Raw genomic sequence first — 22,059 nt, forward strand, 5'->3', positions numbered from 1 at the left:
AACTGTAAATTAGGCAGAAATATGAGTGTGCTGCATGAGCTAGAGACAATATAAACTTGCCATGTGTCATGTTTGGTTGACTGAATTTTAATAATTAGGTTCCCATGTGTGTGTTAAAATTAATTACATAGTTTTGTCCTTGGACTGAAAAACTTTAGCGTTAATGACTTTTGGCTATGAAATCCTTCTTATTTTTTAAGCCACACTAATACTTTGGCTCTAGCGGTGGCTACATCGACAAGATGACAACTCTTGAATGGATTGCCATAAAATTTGGTACAACCATGCAGAGTCCCCAGAGGATTAGTCCTAATGACCTGGGTTACTGGTATCCCTTGACTTCACATCTAGCGTGACCAACAGGTCAAACTTTCCACTGGTCCAGCACGTCAGTTCATGACAGGATATCTAAAGCTAAGCCCTGCGCCCAACAGACCCAATTTTATATTTTTTCCGCATTAGTGGTAATAATCTAAGAGTTGCAAAAATGTCTCTCCATTTTTCATCCTTTCAACAATTTTTTTTTCCTAATAGCAATTAACATCACAGCCTCATGGAGCTGCTAGCACAGCTGTAGACTAGTCGTGTTCGTTGTATGGATACATGGATACATATAACCCTACACGTATTAACAACTTTTTTGCCTTTCTAGAATTGAGGTGGAGTGTGTTCTGAGTTTTTCAGGGAAAGCAGACCCATGACTTAACATTGCGGCATTTGTTCAGCAACTGAGGCTCAAGCCAGAACATAAAGAGTCTTAAGATACAGCTGCCTGTAATCTCTCCCTTTCGTCCATCAGCCTCTATGCCACTCCACCCTCTGAGGTTGTGGATCCAGCCGTGGCTTTGGATACTGGATTTATTTGTTGTATCTCAGTATAGAGGCCCCAAAGTCCTGTCATCTCATTCCACCGGCGCTCACTTGCCACCCAAATCCTGGCATCTGCCTCTGACAGGCAGATACACAGGACACATGGTTTCATATGTTATGCCATTTTTCTTGGATCTGTCCAATCCTTAATCCAGCCAGATGGATCTGCTCTGACTGACATACCACCAGTCAAGCTTTCTGCTCTCTAGTGTTGATGGCACAAGTTACTCCGATCACTTACTTAATCAACAGTGTGTGTTCTCGTTAATGAATTCATCCATTGTCCTGGAGTCTGCTTTATTTCTCAATCTCCCTCATGAATGAAGACAGTTGCTCGGACTCAGTTTAGGTTTATAAAGAGAGGCAAAGTTCTGGGGATTATAATTATTTGCAGTTCTTTGTGGAAGATGTTTTTATGCATTTAAAACTAAAATCACACACTTTGTACAGATATAGTTTTGTAGTCAGGTTTGTAAAGAGCAGAACAAATATAGTACTCACTGAAGCGTAGACATCAGCATTTGTATTTATAAAGCTCTCCAGAGCAAAGATGGCAAATTTCCACACTGGTGATTGCTCTGGCAGTTGGGGCCGTTGTCTGTCCGTTGCATTCTTGTGAATTCAATATCTTAGGAACGCCTCCAGGGAATTTCTTTAAATTTGGCACAAACGACCACTTGGACTCGAGGATAAACTGATTAATTTTGGTCAGTGAGTCAGTGATACTTTTGACTGAAAGGTCACTGTGACCTTAAAATGGCCGTGACATATTTTTGTTGACTCAATGATCAAAGGTCATTGTGACCTCAAAATAGGTTTCTAGCCATCATTTAAGAATTATGTTGACTGGAACAACACAATAAGTAAACAATAATAAAAAAAAAGTAAACATCTTATCCATTTTGCCTTTTTCTTACTGCCTCTGAATGCATCACACATAAAAATGCCAGGAGAAAATAAACACATTTTGTGTAGCTATACTAGCTGTAAGAATTCATCTTTACATAGTAATCAAGGGCATGTGTAATATATATTCACTGGGATCAATATAGTGATAACTTCCTTTGAGCCAAAAAACTTTATACCTTTTTATTTAATTGTATGTAATTCTTCACCACATATGAATCTGGACAGACAGATTTAAGCTGCAACTTGACTGCCTGGCGGAGCCATTTAACCACAGGGTGGTATTTCTAGTTTTAATGTAAAATACATAACTAGCTTGATTATTAAAAACTATCTGTGCATTCATTAACTACAAATACAGTAACAGGCCTTTTTTCCTAAAAGTGGGGTATTTTTATAGGGTCTGCTTTAATGGTTTTAAGTTTTCATAAGAAGTCAAGGCAACCTTTTGGGAAGCAGTATCACCACAAGAGTCCTGTAGACTCTGGAGTGTATTATTCCTCATATATGCAAATAAAAAAACACACATGCAGTTACAGATTGATACCCACTCAGTAGCTTATTCATTAACTGGGAGATTTGAAGGAATCATTTTCTTCCCTAGAAACAAGCAGGTAATCACTTGTACAGTAGCGTATTAATGAAACATGTTTACTCTTTTACCCACTCTTTTCTGACCATGTATCAATTCTATTTTATTTTGTTGGTTTTAGTTTTTGTGCTGTTTGATGAATAATCCCTGTTGGTGAAGAAATCCCTTTTAATGCGAGCCATGTATGGCAGCGGGTAGCTTATTGCATGGAATTATGTTGAGGTTATAAACTTTTCAAAATAATCTTTGTGTAGTTTAAGCACTTAATCTTTGTAAACAGGCATGTTTTCAGGAGGAATTGCACCTCTTGTATACAAAATTACACATGGGGACTACTTTGCACAACTGGCTTTTCACTGTTTGCCACTGCTCTCCTTTAGAGTTCAATGGCCTTGCTCAAGGCCCTGCAGCAATAACTGTTGAAGGCTAGGCAGTGTGATATTTTTCAGCAGGTTCTGGTATTCAAAGCAGTTGTCCTCCACTGTTGGTCCTTCTGTTTTGACTTTCTTATGCTGCTCTCTCCTCGTTTTTTCCTGACAATGAATGATGGCACTTATCCCAGGTATGCACCGTGGCCTTGCCTGAAATGATTGCATGAATCTTTGGGCAAGCCCCTTTTCCATTGAAAGACATAGTTTCCATTTGCTGTAATGACAGAATAATGGCATCACACCTGGTGCTCCACCCTCATTTGCTTGCACGTACAAACACATACACACCTGCACACGTATACACATGCACACACTGATGCACCAAAGAAGAAACTGAGCCAACACATAAATTCCTCTGACTCAGGGGTTAGAGGTGTTGGGTACCTCCTACAGTTGCATAGGGAATCCCCTCCCAGCCCCTTGTTTTCAAATCCAACATGCCTGCTGCTGCCTTCACTACCCACAGCTTCACTCCTTCACCTTCTGCTTACAGTCAAGTGGAAACTCATAACCACCTTTCATTGGCCAGTTCTGCACATACTTCTTTGCTTTTGAACTCCCCCTGCCCGTCCTGTTTCTGTTTTCAAGGAAAAAATATGCCCCCTGTTATATAATGCTACCACCTGGATCTGCAAAAAAACCTCACAAGCACCAGAACAATGCCTACTGTCAAAAGACACCAGGGGTAGAGTCGAGTAGCTCATTGCCAGTGATTATGGAGTTTCTCAGAATATGCACTTTATATTGTTGCATTGCTTATATTTATTTGACCAGTTTTTTCTGTCTTATGTCATGCTAATACCCGTTTAACAATGGTACAAAAATAACCCTACTAACATACTAAATGTTGAACCTGTCTTTGTCAGTACAATGGAATGAAAATGTTTTACATGCATGCTGTGCTGTTTATTTTGCAAGTACATATTAAAATTAACATATACATTTGATGTAAAATACAGATTTCTTTTCATATTTACCATTATGGTCACATCAATCTCCTTTGACGCGACCCATTCTTAGCATTAATATAGCTGCATTATATTAGGGTTTGTCCATCAGTCTGGCCATCAAGTACTAACCCAGAGTCAAATATCTACACAGTCGTTTGATGGATTGCCATGAAATTCAATGCTGACATTAATGGTCCTCAGAGGATAAATTGTAATGACTTTGGTGTTCTGCTGACCAGCGCCTTTTGAATAAAAGAGTCGCTACACATGTGATTCATGTAGCTCTCAATAGTTCTAAATAAGTCTACGCTGTCAACCTGTTTAAGTGGTTTCCAGTGGGACAGTCGGCAGCAACCGCTATATTTGCAGCAGTTTTCAGTCAATATTAGGGGATAATATACATTGATTACTATGTTGTCAACACTTACATTCAGTATATATAATAGCTGTAATAATTATTTCTGGGTAGTGACGGAGAAGCAACACCAGTTTCTCTGTGTTTAATTTTCAGAGGGAATCGGGACTGTTCCCAGAACGTAGAATACATTTACAATATCTATGCATTAATATTTTTCTTGTGGCAGAAAGCAGGCCAGGAAAGACATACAAGTGTTCAAAATAGCCATTGCATTCTTCCACTAGCAATCCCTTTCCATAGGCATAGCCTACAATGCTATCAGGCAAGAAAAGGACTTAAACCTGGTCTTGGATTAGGTATTTATACCTTGCTCTCTGTAGCCAAGCACTAATGTCTGTTGTTGTAGCTAGCAAAGTGTTGCTTATGTTAGCTAACAGCAATTAGAATCTAACTAGCTTACACTGAACATTAATTAAAGCTGGCTACATAGAATACCACTACTGACTAAATGCAGAGGTCATCTGATGCATAAAAATGTCAAAAAAAAATTCAGCAATTTCGTCAACTTACCAGTGAATGGAACTAATCAGTGAGCCGTCCACTGAAGTGTTGCAACTCTTATCCAACAATGAAAAACATTTCTCAGAGCCAAGGAAGATTCAAACGTGTTTTGTCTGATTAACAGTCCAAAACCAAAAGATATGTCATTTTCACTTATAGAAATCAGAGAAAAACAACAAGTCCTCACAACTGAGATGCTGGAACCAGATGTTTTTTTTGCGTTGTTGCTTGAAAAATGACTAAAATGAATAAATTATCCAAATATTTTTTGTTGAAGGAACCACAAATTGTTCTGCCATATTCTCAGAATGGGCTGATAATCAGTAACTGTGGAGAGCTTTGGTTTTAGATAAGTAAAAAAAAAAAATCTTCATATTACACATATCAAAAGAAACCTTCAAGTTGTGCTCTGAATATCTCTTGGTGACTACTAAGCCCTAATAACAAGGTCTCACACATGTGCCTTACAATTATGCTTTGCGTTGTATGTTTCATCTTCATCCCTCAGATCCATCAAGGCCTCCGTCCCTCTTCTCTGATGGAGAATGGGTTGATGAATCCACCCTATATATGGCAGATTCTGTGGTCTTGGTCAACGCACAACACACAAGTCCTTGTAGTTAGGTTCAGCACAGTATGTGGGGTATATGACTACTAGAGAGCAGAACGTATTGATGCCGTGCCAGTAGATGATATTATATTCCTCAGGGACAGCAAAAAATATATTTGCTATGTTTTTCTTGGTTTTATCTTCATAACAGGAATCTTTGTCTGTAATAATACATGTATTTTAATGTGTCATATTGGTGTACAGACTGGAAACAAATCCAAATGACCATTGAGACAGTTACCATTGAGACAGTTACCAGTAGTTAATCCATTACTGTAAAAAAAATTGCAGAATTACATCTTGTTAATGATATCTCCCAAACTGTTTGATATATTACATCTTGCGCGCTATTTCTGCTTCATGATGACATTACTAGATATGCACACAGCAGCTGTTTATGGGATAAATGTTTGGTTGTAGAGCACGCCCAGCAACTTCCCCCCCCCCCAAAAAACCCCAACCACTTTTAAATGTTACTGCCCAAAGCATTACCCCAGAAGAAGTGATCATTATTTGATATCCACCAGCTGGTGTCCTAGTATTGAGTGTATATGTCATGGTCTCCATGGTGACTCTGGTTTATTCATTTAAGCACGCACACACACAGTCACACAGATGGACAAGATTTTGGAAGCAGCCAGGCGTATTGTCTTGGACAGATTAGGGCTGAATCCATTTTATGCTCTGAATTTAAACAAGGGTATTTGTGTTTTCTGTGAAGGGAATACTGTGAGAGCACCGGTGACCTCATCTGGGTTGAAAAACAGGCATCAAGCACTACTGTCGTTGATAAGCTGAAACTAAAAATTGCTTTTTGCTGTGTGTCATTTAGAGAAAGACTGTTCCTGTGGCACCTGAAGCTCATCTTTCCTCAGAGCAGCACAGAGTTCAGTCAGAGGAGGTGAGTTACACAATAATATTACATTTCTGGAATAATATACCTAGTGATGCACAAAATTGGATTTTTGCCAATATTTTCCAGCTCCTTTTGGCCAATGCTGATATATGCACATATTTTTTGATCCTAATTGCAGACAACATCAAGTCTCTCTTGTTGTGGTATTAACATATTATTATGCCTGCTCTTATCATGATGGCCCGCTGGCAGATGCAGAAAATAAATAAATGTTCGCATTGACATTAAAACTTTAAATCTGGCGTATTTCAAAAGTTCCATAAAAAGTACATAAATCTAATCTCTGTCCACAGGGATAATGTGAACACGTTCAACAACTGTACAGCAATTAAAGGCCAACTGAAAGAACATTGATACAGTGTACTCTTTTTCACACTGTTGAGTAAATGAGCCTAAATTAGTAGGCTGCATATGCTTTACAGGCCGTTGCTTGAACTCAGTAATATATTAACTGAATAAATGAAATTAAAATTAGGATGAGGACTTGCAGCTCAGGTAAGACCACACTTGAATAATACCTGTTACTGGGCCTCCTGTAGCGTGTGGCTCAACTTAGTCCACAAATCTCAACATCTTCAACGACCGAAAACAGCTGGTTGTCCAGAGCAATACTCTCCATGAGTTTCTGATTGATGCCTTTGGCCCCGGGGTGGTCGCGGTCATATTTTTTGGCTTTGGTTGACTGGAGAAGAGGCTGTTGACGGGTGTTTGTGCTGGTGGTTTTTCTCTGTTGTTCACAAATTCTTCATAATGGTCTGGGTGACCGCTCTTAAATGGGTAATTAAATTTGAATTGTTCGCGGAATGACTTTGCTATCCGTTTTGGAAACTTCCACACTGCTGACATACTGGTATTATCATCTTTGGCTCGCGCACCCTCGCACTGGGCGACGCAGCGTCAAGCATTTAGCCAAGTTAACGGCATAAATCAAGCGTCATCTTCTCAGCATGTCCTATCGGAAGAAATAGCAGATGCCAGTGTTTTATTTTAAGGCCTTTATTGTGCATCCCTAGATACACCCATACTTTCTGCTGAAGCACCAGTGTTTTATTTTTTAATTTTATTTACTGAAAGCAAATTATCAGTACAGTTTCAATTCGAAGGAGTCCTTGTTGCTGTAGGTGCTCAATCAGCTTGGTAAGAGTGACCATTCAGATCTGTATAAGTTTGTCCAAGATTGTAAAAGCTGTGATGTTATCCATTATGACAATGACTTGTCTTTTATTTGGGTGTTGACATGTTCACATATTTTCTCTCACATTTGGTTTTTCCTTCACAATCCCTTTTTGTTTTTAGGGTGTCTGATAAGCTAACCTTGGAGCAGATCTTGATCCCTTATATCCACCCTACAGAGTCGGACCCTGTGACACGTCAAAAGTGAGCTTTGTCCCATTGACAACTTACATTCCATGTGATATTTTTCTTGTGATTTTTGTATACACGCATCAGTCAAACTGCCCTTTCTTTCTGTAAACCTCTCTCTGTGTGGCACTGATTAAAATATGTTAGCTAACGTGAAGTTTTAACTACAGATCACTTCTTAACTGTAAGTGGAGACCTTAATACACCTTTAGGTTTTTTAGGTTGTATGAAAGTATTAAATTGTATCAGTATTGTTACGATGGTTTTTTAAAATTGCGTCTTTACACGAGTGGACTAGAGTGAATTGTGCAAAGCTACTCCAGTGGAGAATATAGAGCTGTAAATTAGCATAATAGGTCCCCTTGTTGCATTTAGTGGTAGAAATTCAACTACTCTATTGTTTTGGTTCAGTCACTGGAATCATAAATAAAAATAGAAAACTTAACAATGTGATAATAGACCCAGAAATCAACATCAGTTTGATATGTGGTTTGGAAGACCTCTACATTTAAGGATAAAGACTGCTGCTCAGCCCATTGTTTTCTCTTGAAAAAAAAGTTTTGGTCTTGGCAACAACAGTGACGCTGTGTTTAGTTACTGGATTCTCATGTTCATAAAAACTGGGAATGCGACTGGGGCAAGACAAAGCAAACTGAATTGCTCTCATCCATTACTGCTGAAATGCAGATACAGTGATTTCTGCACTTTGGCAGCATAGCATAATATCAAACACTCCCCCTAATTCCAACACCAGTGTGACGCAATTGCATTCATTTTCTATTACATCGTATAGTCCTGGGAATATTACATAGCATATGAGCTTTTTGTACTGTCTTAAACTGTGTAGTTAAGATGCAGCCTGAGCATCACTACTGCATTTGAATCAGATGTTAAAACACAGAAATACAGCTGCTTGTTGTATTTCAGGTTTACTAACTGTAACTGTAACTGACCATACTTTATCTAAAAATAAAGGTCATTTGTAGCCACGACTGCAGCTTTGGTTTTGATGACCTGTATCAGGTCCACTGTCGCCTGCGAGCCAGACCAGAGCCCTTGTAATTGAGTTTGGCTGCAGTGTGTTTAGGGATTATGCCTCAGTTACAGACTAAGTACAAATCAGTCTGCATGTACAGGAACCCTGTATAAGAAGGAATAGGTCAAGACACCAGAAGTATAGCTCTTAGCACATTCATGTTCACTTAGTATTTTAGTCCTTTTTTCTTTACACGTTTTTTTTCAACAGCTAAAATTAACTGTATAATGTGGATGTGTATGAATTGATTAACATTCTGCTGTTCTGTGCCACCACGCTTTATCACAAATGTGCTCAACTTGAATGTGAATGCTTCCCATAGAGTAGATAAATAGGTGCGGTTGCTTCTTTTAACAGGCTCAGTTTATCTCAATTCAACTAAGGAGAAAATGTAGTTAGTGAATTTACAAAAGCTGTTATTCAAAGGTCATTTTTTTATCTGGATCTTTAATATCAACCAACTCAATCCAATTTCAGCCACACAGGATTTGGTTGAGGTCTCTCCATGTTATGTTGAATTCCCACAATCTTACCTTCCTGTATTTATCTCAGCAATTTTGCTCTTGCTTCACTTTCTTTTTAATTTCCCAGGCTCATGTTTCTCCCAACATGAACTGCAGTCTTTGAACAAGGAAGGCTCTTTGATTGCAGAACACTCAGTATTTCTAATCTGAACCTCTAACAGAACAGCGATCTGACTCTTCTGACCTAACCTTTGTACTGATAACAGTCAGCAGTGAGCAGTCTACTGTAAAACCTACAGCGAGACCATATTGGAGACCAGTTCAACTCTTAAAGTAGATGCCTGACTTGGTTCAGTGCCAGCCATTTAAACACAACTTTGCTTAGTCTAGGTTCAAGTGAGTGGGGTTTAACTCTCCATGGCCCATTGGCTGGCTGTTTACAGTGGGCTCAGGTGCCGTGGCTGTCAGTAGCATGGAGGATTGTCCCTTACACAAGAAGCCTGTATATATATCAGTCAGCATACCAGACAAGTGTACATTTGGGTCTGTCCTGTACTACACTGAATGAGCTCTTTGTGTGTTGACCTTTATGCTAACCACCTTAGGAAATTCTCCAGTCTAAGTTCCCATGTGTTTTTTTTATTGTCCTTTTTAACGATTAGGTTAGGAGTTCAGTCTCTATCCTCCTGTGCTGAAATTAATTTCTGTTTCAGGTTGAAGATGTATGTGCACACTCCATTTGATCAAGTGAAAGTCTTCATGAAAGCAGAGGGGAGAAAGGCTAACTCTGTGAGGTGAGATTTATTTTGTACTGTTTAACTATGTCTGTTCCCAATATCAATATAACTGATGTGTCCTTGATTCCGACTCTGACTCACCCTCTTTATGGAATTGACCTGCACCTCTTGGTGCTTAGATATTCTATGTGCTAGGCTCGTCTATGTTGAAAAGACAACCAAGATGATTAAAAATATAAAGTTGTCATATAGTCACATCTTAAGTTTGTTTGTTGTTACTTATCAGCTGACAAACCTACTGATACAGCTATATCTGCAGTAAGCTAAAACTGGTCCCATATGTACAGCTGTACTTCACATAGTTTAAGAATGTATTACTAAGTTGCAATGTAGTTATTGAAATACCAACAAAAGAGATGGAGTTAAAAATGTTGCCCTGCACAAGAAAACAAAAGTAGTAAACCATTTATTAGGGACTAATATAATTTCATTTTAAGACGTGTGGCTGAGTTTTCTGGATAAGATTAAGTGGAAGTCACTTTTTTAATCTTCTAAAGTGCGTCAGAATCCTGTCATTGCTCAGGCATCCTGTCTGTGTGACTCTTCTGACCGTTCTAGCGGAGTTGCCAGTCATGACTGATTTATTCAAGGTGTATGAAATCGACATAATTTGTTTATGAACTTGACATCACTGACTTGTAAATTCCTGCAAAGCTACACAGACGTTTGGCAGTGAGGCCTTATGGGGGTTTTTCTCCTCCCCTTTTCACTTTGATCAAGAATATTCTCCACAACTCGAATCTACATCTTCCATCTGCTTTCTTTCACTTTCTCTCTCACTTGCGCTCTGTTTCCATAGTCTCTGTCCTGTGTGCCCTTGTTTTTTGCATGGTGGTCAGGGGATGGTGTTGATAGCACCCATTTGCCTCGCCTACTTTTGGATTGTTTGGCTGCCCTCCATTTCCACTTAGTCATGGAGTGAATGATGATCCTCGGTGCTCATAATCATTACCCCCCTGGCCAGCATGAAACGTCATGAAACCTCCCATCCCATCCTTCATCCTTGTAAAACACACATGCGCCTTTTGTTTTGCACAGTGGGCTGGGCTGCCAACGCTTTCTGAGCAGATAAATTATATTTTATGACAGCATGTAGAGAGGAATTAATGAAAGATGAGTGTAGAGATGGGATTTAGCATACGCTGTTAGGCTGTCACCTTTTACCCTTACATAAATTTAATGAAAGTTTGAATATTTCTAAATGTGTCATCATCTTTGATGTCATGACACACACCTTTACAGTGTCACCTGCATAATGACAGTCATTACAAGGTAGTTTATAACACTGCATAATCACAATATATAAGGTTCAGTGGGTCAGAATGTTTCTGCAGATTTTCATCCAAAAAACCCTGAACTTTTCAGGGTTTTTTGGAACTTTTTCATGCAAAGTTTATGTTCCTATGTGGCAAAAAAATGCTTCTGTCCCTCAGTGGCAGTGATGAATATATATGCATGGCTGTGTGAATAACAGGACACAACTGTTCAGATGTGTGGTGATTTTAGCACATGCCTCAGTGTTCATAGGAGTGACTCAGTGCTAAACGTCGTGTAATATTCATTGAACATGTCCTAATTTTGTTCAGGCTGTCAAAAAATAGGACCAGGAAGTTTACCTTTACCTTAAAATTCTGACATGATCTATATGTGCCTATAAGATATAACCCATGACTAATGTCATTGAAAGACTCTTTCCCTGTGCATGTCAACCCCTTCTTTTGCCTGGAAATGTAAAAAAAAAAAATCTGTTTAACGTAACATATTATTTCCTGTGTTGAAGTACAGTTATGGTTAATATAATATAATATAATAGTATGTAGAGCTACTGTAGCTCAAATTGCTGAAAAAGTTAATGCTTGTTCTGATAGAGAGGTGTCAGAACACACAGTACGGGGCTGCGTAGCCGCAGACCAGTCAGGGTGTCCGAGTGGTCATAATGTTATGGCTGTTGGATGTTTATGTCAAGAACATAAATTTCTGGCCATATTTCAAAGTGTTTTTCTGTCCACTGTATTTTCTAGCAGATCTCCCAATTTATAGTTGCCAACTGTTGGTTTTTTTCAGCTCCTCTGTGTGAGTGAAGAGCGTGGTATCACATCAAGGTGGAAAGGTACAGCCATTTCCTGAGAAGTTTTTTTTTTAAATAAATGAGTCATAAGAGTTCTTATCATTCACGTAGCAGTTTCCAGAGAAAGATTTTATGAATGACTCCTAACTGCTATTAGCCTGATACTCACTGAATCAGTATGTTGTAAATCAAACCATGTTTTGACTTTGACTTGTCAAGTCTGGGATAATTACTAGTTTAGGTGCATAAATCTCCCTGTCTTTATCTCACTTTCAACTCTCTCAGTAACCTTTTTCTGTCAGCTTAGGAGCTTAATAGTATAAGAGTGCATAATAAAGGACAGTTAAGTCTATAATTCAACTCTTATTAAGTTTTTATTGTCAACATTTTATTGTGGATGGATGAATGGATTTAGAACAAAATTAGGATGGTTGTTCAAGGGGGAATTACCTAACATTAACTAGATGCAGTTACATAACACAGCCACAGCCACAGAATATAGCTCTAATAAGAAAAGAGGCCCACTACACACTGAGGTCACATCCGTTTCTAGGGGTCCCAAACAAGGTCAAAGCATTGCAGCCACAAAGGGCCTCCGTGTTTTTGTATAATGCAGCCTTTGAAGAAAGCCCCTAATTTTAAAAGGTATTATTAATGTTATGAAGTCATGGGGCAGCTGTGGACATGGCTACTTAGAGGTTGTTTGCTAAGTCTAACACAAAGGGTATGGCTTCATGTTTTTGTTGTTGAATGTCTACTGGAATATCAACCCACTCCAATAAAGGAGCTCTTGTGCTAAACTAAACATAACTGTGTAACCAGTCAACATTCTCTTACTGGAAAGGAGAGAGACTGTGCATCAAGAGAACCATTCACACTCCTCTGGATGTTTGTTTGTGTTATTTTTTAATGTTTATTTTTTAGTCATTCCACTCCTGACATCCAGTGGATGCCCTTTCCTCCTTTCCCTTACCTCTTCTTTTCCTCTGAGCCAGCCGAATCCCACAGAACTATCTACGCCTGTTGACTTGTCAGAAGTAGAGATGCTGTTTTTACTTTTGCAGCCAAAAAAGGAAACCTGTGTGGTTGAGTTTCAGTTTTTTTTTTTTTACCAGTGTTGTGGACCCATCAGACAGTGATGTTTCTGTCCTGTCCCGGCAGTTCTTTCTCTCAAATATTTGTGGCAAACCCTCTCCTTAGCCCTCCTGAGCCTGCCAATCTGCTCTCCCTCAGCTTGCCCTAAAGCAATGTTCAAGTTTGTTTCTGTGCAGCAGATGCTTCCTCAGGTCTCCTGCAACGCCGGACTGGTTTGGGGTACTGTAACTAAAATAGCAAGGCATTCGCATCAGATTATATTGCACTCATAATGAACTGCAATGTTATTGAAACGTGTTACATAAAGTCACTGCTTCTCTTGTCCAAAATATACTCGTTTGGCCAACAGATCTCAGCGATCTGCACATTTTCACATCAACTTTGGTTTTTTATACATTTAAACTTGGGCATAAGCAGTTAATACATCTTCCAAGGTCTGATTTGTGCATTCACAATATTTATAATTGGGGACCTGGCCTGTTATTACATAAGGACACAGTATTTGCAACAAAAACAAAATAAGTTGACATAAGAAATTCTCAAGGAAGGATCCTAGAAGCCTTTTGCAGCCAGCAGCACGCAAACACCGTCCATATTAAACATAAACATTTTTCTTTTAATATGTTACAGTGAGACACAGTAGACAGCCATGGGTACATCCAATTTATATTTTCAACATTACTATTTGTTATCACAATGGTGCCTATTCAATATCAAAATGTCTAATGTTTCTTTGTCCTTGCACCTTACCACTGCTATATGCTTTCTGATGGGTCTCAGCAGTGGAGGGGAAAACAATAGGAACCTCCCCGAAGAGAACATCAGTCTTGCCCTGTGTTCTGTTCATTCACTAGAACACTATATAGAGACCAGATGTGTGCGTGTTCTTGACTGAGTCATCCAGCCGTGTTTCTAGAAATGGCCAGAGTTTTAACAATCCTACCGACACCACAGGGAGCCGCAATCTGCTTTGCCATCTCCCTGTCTTTCACTGTTGTTTACCAACACTTATGTTTTAGTTTAGCTTGTATATTTACAAAAATAAAAAACATCCGTGAACATTAATTTATTACAAGTTAGACATGAAAACAAATGAAATGGAAACAGCATTTGTCTGGCATGCACATTTCAAATGGATGCAGTTGTTGCAGATATCCTGCTTTTGCTTGCCACAATATTTTCTTTAATTACTTTGCCCATACCAGCTCTACAACCCGGTTTCACTGCGTAACCTTTGCCCCTATTGTTTGTACCTTTTCTTTTTGCCCTAGAATTCTTGTGTCAAATCTTATGTTTATCTTTACTTTGGCTGTTTCTGCACTTCTGATGTTGAGATGTGCCAGAAATACCATGCAACCATTTGTGTTGTACTGTGGCAAGAAATTTCCTGTGTGTTTTGAGACCCACAGGCTATCACTTCTTTCCCTTATCCTGTCCTGCAGGAAGTGCCAGAGCATATTGCCGTTTATTTGTGGGACCATGAGAAATTATCTTTAGCCCACCTAAGAGGAACTCTTCCATGAGGGAGGGCCTCTTGGAAGCTGGCCCGCCAGTAAAGACCTGTAAATGTCACATTATAGCACAGTGCTTTCATTGGCTTTGGGGAGTGGGTGTCTACCTGGGCGGTTCTCAGTCTGCTTGTGCTTTTAGCAAAACAAACAATGGCTCAATAATCTTCAGTCTGGCACAGGTTTTACAGTTGGTGGGGATGGAGCCAGTTACTGTATATATGTAAAATATATGATGCCTGGTATTTTGGTGATGACAGCTTAAGCTGGATGGTTCTGAATTGGTTGAGTGTAGAGGCAAGCCATGTCTCCCAAGAATCCAGTTAACTATTTAGTCTGGTGATTTATGACCATCCCTAATGCATGACAGGACTACTTAGAGACAAGACGAGACTGATGTCATCTCATAGAAAGAGCTAAAGGAGGAGTAAGGGAGCCGCTTCATGTGCTTGTGAGAGATGTTGTTGATTCTCGGTAAAGTCAGTTTCCATCTCTTGAGACGAACACCAAGCAGGATCTTCATTGTGCCAAGCCATGACTCAAATCTCTATCAATCCTCAAGAGATTCTCCGCCATCAACGTGCCACAGGCAGCTGGAAATAAAGTGCTACGGTTGCAATTTGAAGAGTTTCAGCAGCAGTGGTCATCTCTTTTTGCTACCTAACACCTAAATACTTGAAATGACATACAATGACACTAATGTCACATAATTTACCCAGCATGCTGTAACTGATTTGTCTTGTAATCATGTCCTTTGTTGTTTTTTGGGGGGGTTTTTTGCCTCCATTTTTTTTCTGAAATAGGTACCATGAGTTGGACATTCACAAGAGCCTAAGGGACAACCTGAGCTACAAAACACTGATTGAATATCCTGTGCTGCATGTTGTAATCAGAGATCATTGGAAGGACTATCCACTGAAAGGACCAGGTAAAAAAAAAAACACCCTTATCCAGTTTTAAATGTCATGACAACCTGCCTTTAAGCCAATTTCTGCAGCAACACTAACCTACTGATGCTTTATTAGCTAAAATTCCTTTCTTCATCACTGTGTTCAGCTTCCTTTTTCACCTATGTTTTCTGTAACTAAACAAAAGGGTGGATGTATGACATGAGTCAAAGCCACACGTAGTCCCAAAACGCCAACCCTTCTTTACTTCCCCAATTCCAACAGCATTGTATCATGTCCTGGTTTCTCCAGCTGAGACTTTAAGACTCCCCATTCCCTTATTTTTCACTATGGCAACATGCTACCCCAACGGAAATGAGGGTGTTCTGCACAGTGTCACACACACCAACTTAACCTCAACAGCGACTGTATCCAAAAAGAGGATCAAACATGGCTTACTTTTAAACAGTGACCTCATGAGCTGTGAAATGACAGAAGATGAGAAAACAGGAGATCAGCCTGTGGTTTTTCTCACCTGTTTGTCAGTTTTCCACCAATGCCGGATGTTTGGGGCCATGTAGAGTGATGACAAAGTAGGACTGCATATCCTAAACAAATCGCTCACAGTGCAATCTAACTGTGTATATCTCACTACGGTTAGTATGGTCACAAAAGACCACACTAACCCAGTATCATTATACTGTCTGACCCAGACCGGCTGAATGACGAATGAGGTAATTTTAGTCTGAGTGTGTGTGTTTTCAGTGATAAGGCCTTGGTGCCACGCTATTTTGATAAAAAAAAAAAAAGTTAGTCATAGAAACATCTGATAATTGCAAATGCCATGGCCTGGGAAGCTGGGCAGGAAGTGATAAAGAGCAATTGGACGCTGGCAGTGGCATATCTAGTGATGATAAAATAAAATATTGAGTGTCCAGCAGGCTCCAACTCATGCAGCATGCATCCGGTCAGACATTCAGCCTTATTGCCACTGGGCCAGCATCTCTTTGATGGCATTATTACTTTGCTGTTATTTGGGTGTGGTTTGTTAAATTACCTTTTAATGACTATTCTAAATTTTGTTACACTTTTGTAGGTGCTTCACAGAGGGAGAAAGGGTTTAACTAATAAGTCATGAACAAAATATGGCCCTGTTAACCAAAAATCAGACTACAATTACCACAATTTCACAGAGGTCTTTCGCACGCCCAAAGCATTAGCAGTGTGGTAAAGCTTCTGTCACTATTAGCTTGCCATGTCTAGCAAAACCAATGCTAGCTAGTAAGCAACCCCACATTACTCTACTGTTCGCAGACATGCCAGAGTAGTAGAACTGGACGAACTAGCACCCAGCACCAGAGGTGTCTGCTCCAGTCTGAGCACAGTTAGCTAGTTAGCTTTGTTACACAGCTATATATATATATATATATATATATATATATCACATATATCTTATGAAGTAAGAAAGGGTGGTTAAATGACCACTGTGACACTGTTGGCCACACAAAATGGTGGAGACGTCACGACTGCCAGCCACTTGGGTGGTGTAAGTTCTGTGAATACTGCAACAAATCTCACTCATGCTACTCAGAGATCTGCAAGAAAAAAAGCTTCATTGACACATATCTAATGGAAGGATTAACCTACACATGTACCTGGGCATGCTGCTTCCTCGCCTGGTGGAGCTGGCTCCCCTTGTGCCAGGGCTGCGTCCTTGCTGCAGCAAAAACAAAACCTAGACATGTCCCGATGCTGTAAAATGTTTGCTTACATCTGTAATTTTTGTCAACAATGGACAAAAGCAGGCCTATATTTTTATTTGTGGTAAGGTGAGAATGCACACAACCCAAAACTCTTATATGTATATGGTCCGTTCCAAAGATAAATGGTTAATGGGAGGCAGGTTTAGCTTTTTAATTGTGTTACAGCAAAAAAAGTAGGAAAGCTGAATTACATTAATCTTTCATATTACAGGCTCAGCTGGATAACCATTTTTTAGGATAAAGGCAGAAATGCATTGGCCAAAGTGTCTGAGGTTTTAAGTGAATTTTCCGCAAATGTACTGCGGGGAGATCATGTTCCTCAGTAATTGCTTATAATTCACAATTATCGTTTTTACAGTCGTTTCTTCTGCAGCCTTTCTTTTACACATCCACCCTACTTTATTGCATAACTAATTGCTTGGCACGTTGCCTCATCCTGGAAACCAGCATGGAGCCAAACCATAGCGTCATCATTCACAAACTTTCTGTACTGTCCTTCTCTTTCTCACTATGTCTGTTTAAGCGTGAACCCAGCTGTGCTCTACCCAGTTTGTGTAACTGACCACTCTAATCACTTGTGTATATGTTTGGACTTGTTGAGATTTTACTGCTTTTAACAGCCGTGTTTAATCATGCTTTTTTTATACACAAATGGCGTGATATTGTTTCAGCTGAACCTGCAACAGCCTGCACTGGTTTTGCAACAAAGAACAAAGGAATGTACCAAGAGAAGGAGGATGTGACCCAAGTTTCACCATCCCTACATGGGGCATGCACCCCGGGGGAAACCAACATCTGGACCGGAACCCCAGGGACCAGCCCTGAAACTAAACCCCCACAAGTGAAACGGGCCAAGAGAGAAGCAGGGGAGGAAGAGCCAGAGGACGGAGAGATCGTAGACAGTAGTGATGAAGAGAAAGAGGAGGGGGAAGAAAATGAAGAAGGTGCCTCATGTGTTAAGAGCTGCGATGATGCCAAAAGCCCCGCTAATGACATGGAGGTGATTAAAGATAAACCAACGGACAGTTAATGTTAATGCTAGTATTAATAAACACAGTGACAGCAGTAGGGATCAGTGTATAAATTAGTTGACAGTTCAGCTGCCCGAGAAAGAGCTGAGGTCAGCATGACTAAGGAGGATGCTGTGAAAGAGCCGGGGCCTGTTCGTACCCGTCACTGTCAGGATGCAAATGAGTCAGCTAATGCTGCTGACAGCTGTGGATTGGAAAGATAATGCCCAGATGTTCAGGATGAAATGAATGGAGTCAGACATATCTGACAGGAAGTGATCATGCTTGTGTCGGTAAACAGTGGACCAATGCAACCCGACAGTTGTTTTAAACAGATTGATTTAAGAAAGAATGATGGTTGTATTGTTTGCATATATATATATATATATATATATATATATATATACACAGAGAATCATTTAAGTGTCATTTTTATAATTTAGGTTTAGCTCATCTGTCTGAAAGCATTCTTAAATAAAGTATTTTTTGGGAAACCATTTTGTATCAGTGTTATACTCTCTCCATATCTGTGGTGGCTCCTAAAACTAGTATCAGACCAAACACAATAAAAGTATAATTTTTAGTTCATCTCATCAGTATCAGTAACTTCCATAGTACTGTACCTTGGAAACAGTGGATGACTATGCTCATCATACAGATGACAGTGTGATGAAGATATCTGTTAATGTCCTGAAAACCCCTATCGTAGTCAATTTTTTCTTTTCTTCATCAGACTCCATTTGTTCATAATAATCATGTGATATGATTGAAAGCTCCAAAACACCTAATAAATTGACCTTGAGATGCCAATGTCAATAGTGGGCACTTTGAAACTCAATTTCTAAGTCAACATGGATGAGAAAAAGTGTAGTGAAAAAGTGAAAAAAGGAACATTCCATGACAACGGACAAACTCTATCTGCTAATGAAGATCATGTGATATGATTGAAAACTCAAGTACAGCTATTAAATGTCAGTATAAAGCTTGATTATGAACAAATGGCCTCTAATATTTGATTTAAAGTCCTGTGCTACCTTGTGCCTTTAGTTTTTTTTTTAGCTATCTAGGATCTGTTTTAACTTAAGTGCATATGAGTATCTTGAAAAACGCTTAATAAAAATGTTTTAATTATAAATCTCAGCAGTTAAAGAGAAGTCTGAACACATTACTCTCAAAAGTTCATATTGTGTTTAACACTCATTAGTTAATGTGTCTCTCTGTTGAGTATTTGCTTTAATTGAAAGCTAAGGGAAAACCGCCACAGTCGGTGTCCCCATCACCTCTAAAGTTCAACAAATTTCTCTTTTCTGTCAAGCTTCAGTAAGACCATTAGTCTCATTTTTCCATCAGCTAATAAAAGTTAATGTTGACATGCTCGTTTTTTCTGACACCTCTGGGGTGTCTCCCTGTGTGAATGTTCTTGCGCATGTGGTGCCTCCATGTACCTTATTCTTACCTAATGTTAGTTTATTATGACCAAACAGTGCCAGTAATAACTGACAGTATGGCTCATTGGTGGGGCCTGTGTTTATAGATGTGTTTTTATAACCTCTGCTAACCTCTTTTGGATGTTAACCCCTATGGACTGGCGCTCTTTGATGTCTGGCCTGTGATGACGCATTTTCCACCCTTTTGCAGTCAGAGGCAATGATCTCACATCTGACTGCGCATCCCTTTGCACCCGAGGACGCAGGGACCCCTCACTCATTTACTTTGAAATTTTAATGTCCGTGTTCAAGTTTTGCCATACATTTTGGACCATGTGCTCGTATAATATCCAGCTGGGTCTTCATACTGTGTGCTGACTAAACATTAGCCCAAAGCATTGCTTATGAAGAAATGATTATTATCTTTTTTCTCTGACCTTATATCTACAACCTTTTGTAAAAATGTACAAAAAGTGGGCTGACACTTTTTAAATATGTACAGATTTAATGTAATTGTTTGGCATTTTGGGAAATATGCTTACTCTCCTTTTTGCCGAGAATTATATATCGTTATCTGTTAAATACAAGGCTACAACAAGCAGCTGAAGACTGGAAATGGGGGGAAACAGTTTGCCTGGCTCTGCCAAAATCCACCTACCGATACCAGAAATGGTCTCACACATACACGTTTCTACACTTCAGGTTTAGAGGTGCTGGTTGGGTGGATTTTGTTACCTTCAAACAGAGACACGCTGTCTGTTTTCCGCTGTTTACAGTCTTTATGCTCAACTAAGCTAACCACCTGTTGGCTGTAGCTTCATATTTACCAGACAGATATGACACTGTTACCGATCTTCTCATCTAACTCTCAGCAAGAAAGCAAATTTTTTCCCAAAATGTCTGACTTTTCCCTTTAAACAAACAATGGGCATGTTGTGTCTTGCAGCCTGGCCACAATGACACTGTGTTAGGTCTCATGCCACCCACAGTAGTGAGCCTTTTACTAATATTAACTACTGATAGTCTTACAGTCGGATACAATTCCAAATCTGTTGTCCGTTCAGACAAGAAGTGCTTTAATATGTGGTACCTTTTGTGCAGACTAATCCACCTTTTGTACTGTGTAGAAACTGATGTAACATATCACCAAGTAGATGAAAGTATAAACTAGTAACCTCTGGTGCCTACACATCTGTTCCTTCTTTAGTTATGGCTTTGCCTGTGTTGAATTACCACCCATTTATTTTAGCAGTTCTCTTAATTTTCTATCTCAATAAAGTTACTCAATGCGACCACACAAAAGCTCTGCTTTTGTTTCTGTTTGCTGTTAAAAGTAAATTTGAGCTGTTTTTAGTCTGTGGAGAGCACAGGCATTGGAAATAATTCCTCCAATTTAAGTGAATTACCCTTTGAAATTTCTGTAGTTGGTTTGCGCTTAATTAGTCTTGATTTGGTGGGCAGGGCTAAATTGTGCTGCGTGCAGAGCTGGTTTTTATGAGACCAGCTTCAGGACAGACCTCTGCTGTGGTGTCCTTATCCAGACACAGGCTCATGTTGGCAGCACTCTGCACCAGGAAGGGCAGGTATTGAAGCACAAAATCATGTTTCCAGAGCCTGATGTCACCATTTTCACATGGCACACAAAGTGGTTGTCATTAGCCACACTAGAATCATTTATCAAGCAGAACCTCCAACATGCATGGAAAACATTTTCACTTTTCATCTGCAACCAAGTCTACAATTTTGCATGCATATTTCACATTTTGAATTGACACTGAATCACTTCTGCTTATCTTACTGTTCCAAATAGAAAAGTAAATTAGGCCATCTGTTTTTCCTATTAAAAAAAATGCTGTATTATAGTGGTTTTCCATGGCCTGTTTGTTGTCGACTCAAAGTGTTGTTATTAAATCTGAAGACGGTTCTTTTGTAATGCCATGTTGTCTTTGGTCAACAAAAACATTACCTTATCAGGATACACAGGCTCAGTGTTTGGAATTTTCCCAAATGTTTCCCTCTTAAATCCATACTCATAACTCATATATGCAAGTCACGCTTAAGATAAAGCCTAAATTTGTGTGAGGACTTCAGTGTAGTTTATACTCTGCATACATATTACAAACTTATTAAATGAATGAATGCTCCAGAGACTTTGGCTGATTGAACTCATGCTGTGCCGAGGATAAATGTCACTGTCATACTTCAACACAAGCGGACTGGCAATGTTGTCACCGCAGTCACCTCGGAGACTGATCCCCAGTTAGTTGTTTTCAGGAACTGATTCACTTGTTCCCTTTTGTCTGTCTTGTGTCAATCTGACAGTCCCAACCGAATGAGCCTACATGTTCTCTGTTATTCTTTTGTTAGTGTATCAGCCTCGAATTATCGCGGTGAAGCTGTTTTTAGAGCACCTGCCATTGCCTCACAAGACCTTCTGGTCACATTTTC

The 22,059-nt window shown here is 39.5% G+C and overlaps 1 protein-coding gene across 1 annotated transcript in view; it reads left to right on the forward strand.

Annotated features, from left to right (window-relative positions):
- Positions 1–19,431, forward strand: part of znhit6 (zinc finger HIT-type containing 6) — a 32,918-nt gene extending 13,487 nt beyond the window's left edge. The window contains exons 6-10 of the mRNA XM_035653596.1: positions 6,111–6,179; positions 7,491–7,571; positions 9,770–9,850; positions 15,328–15,452; positions 17,846–19,431. Of these exons, the coding sequence (XP_035509489.1) occupies positions 6,111–6,179; positions 7,491–7,571; positions 9,770–9,850; positions 15,328–15,452; positions 17,846–18,204 (715 nt within the window). The 3' untranslated portion in view covers positions 18,205–19,431. The remainder of the gene's footprint in view (positions 1–6,110; positions 6,180–7,490; positions 7,572–9,769; positions 9,851–15,327; positions 15,453–17,845) is intronic.
- The last annotated feature ends 2,628 nt before the right edge of the window (positions 19,432–22,059 follow it).

This window comes from Morone saxatilis, unplaced genomic scaffold, assembly GCF_004916995.1.
Source record: "Morone saxatilis isolate NCDOM2014 unplaced genomic scaffold, NCSU_SB_2.0 Contig12, whole genome shotgun sequence".
NCBI classification, from domain to species: Eukaryota; Metazoa; Chordata; class Actinopteri; family Moronidae; genus Morone; species Morone saxatilis.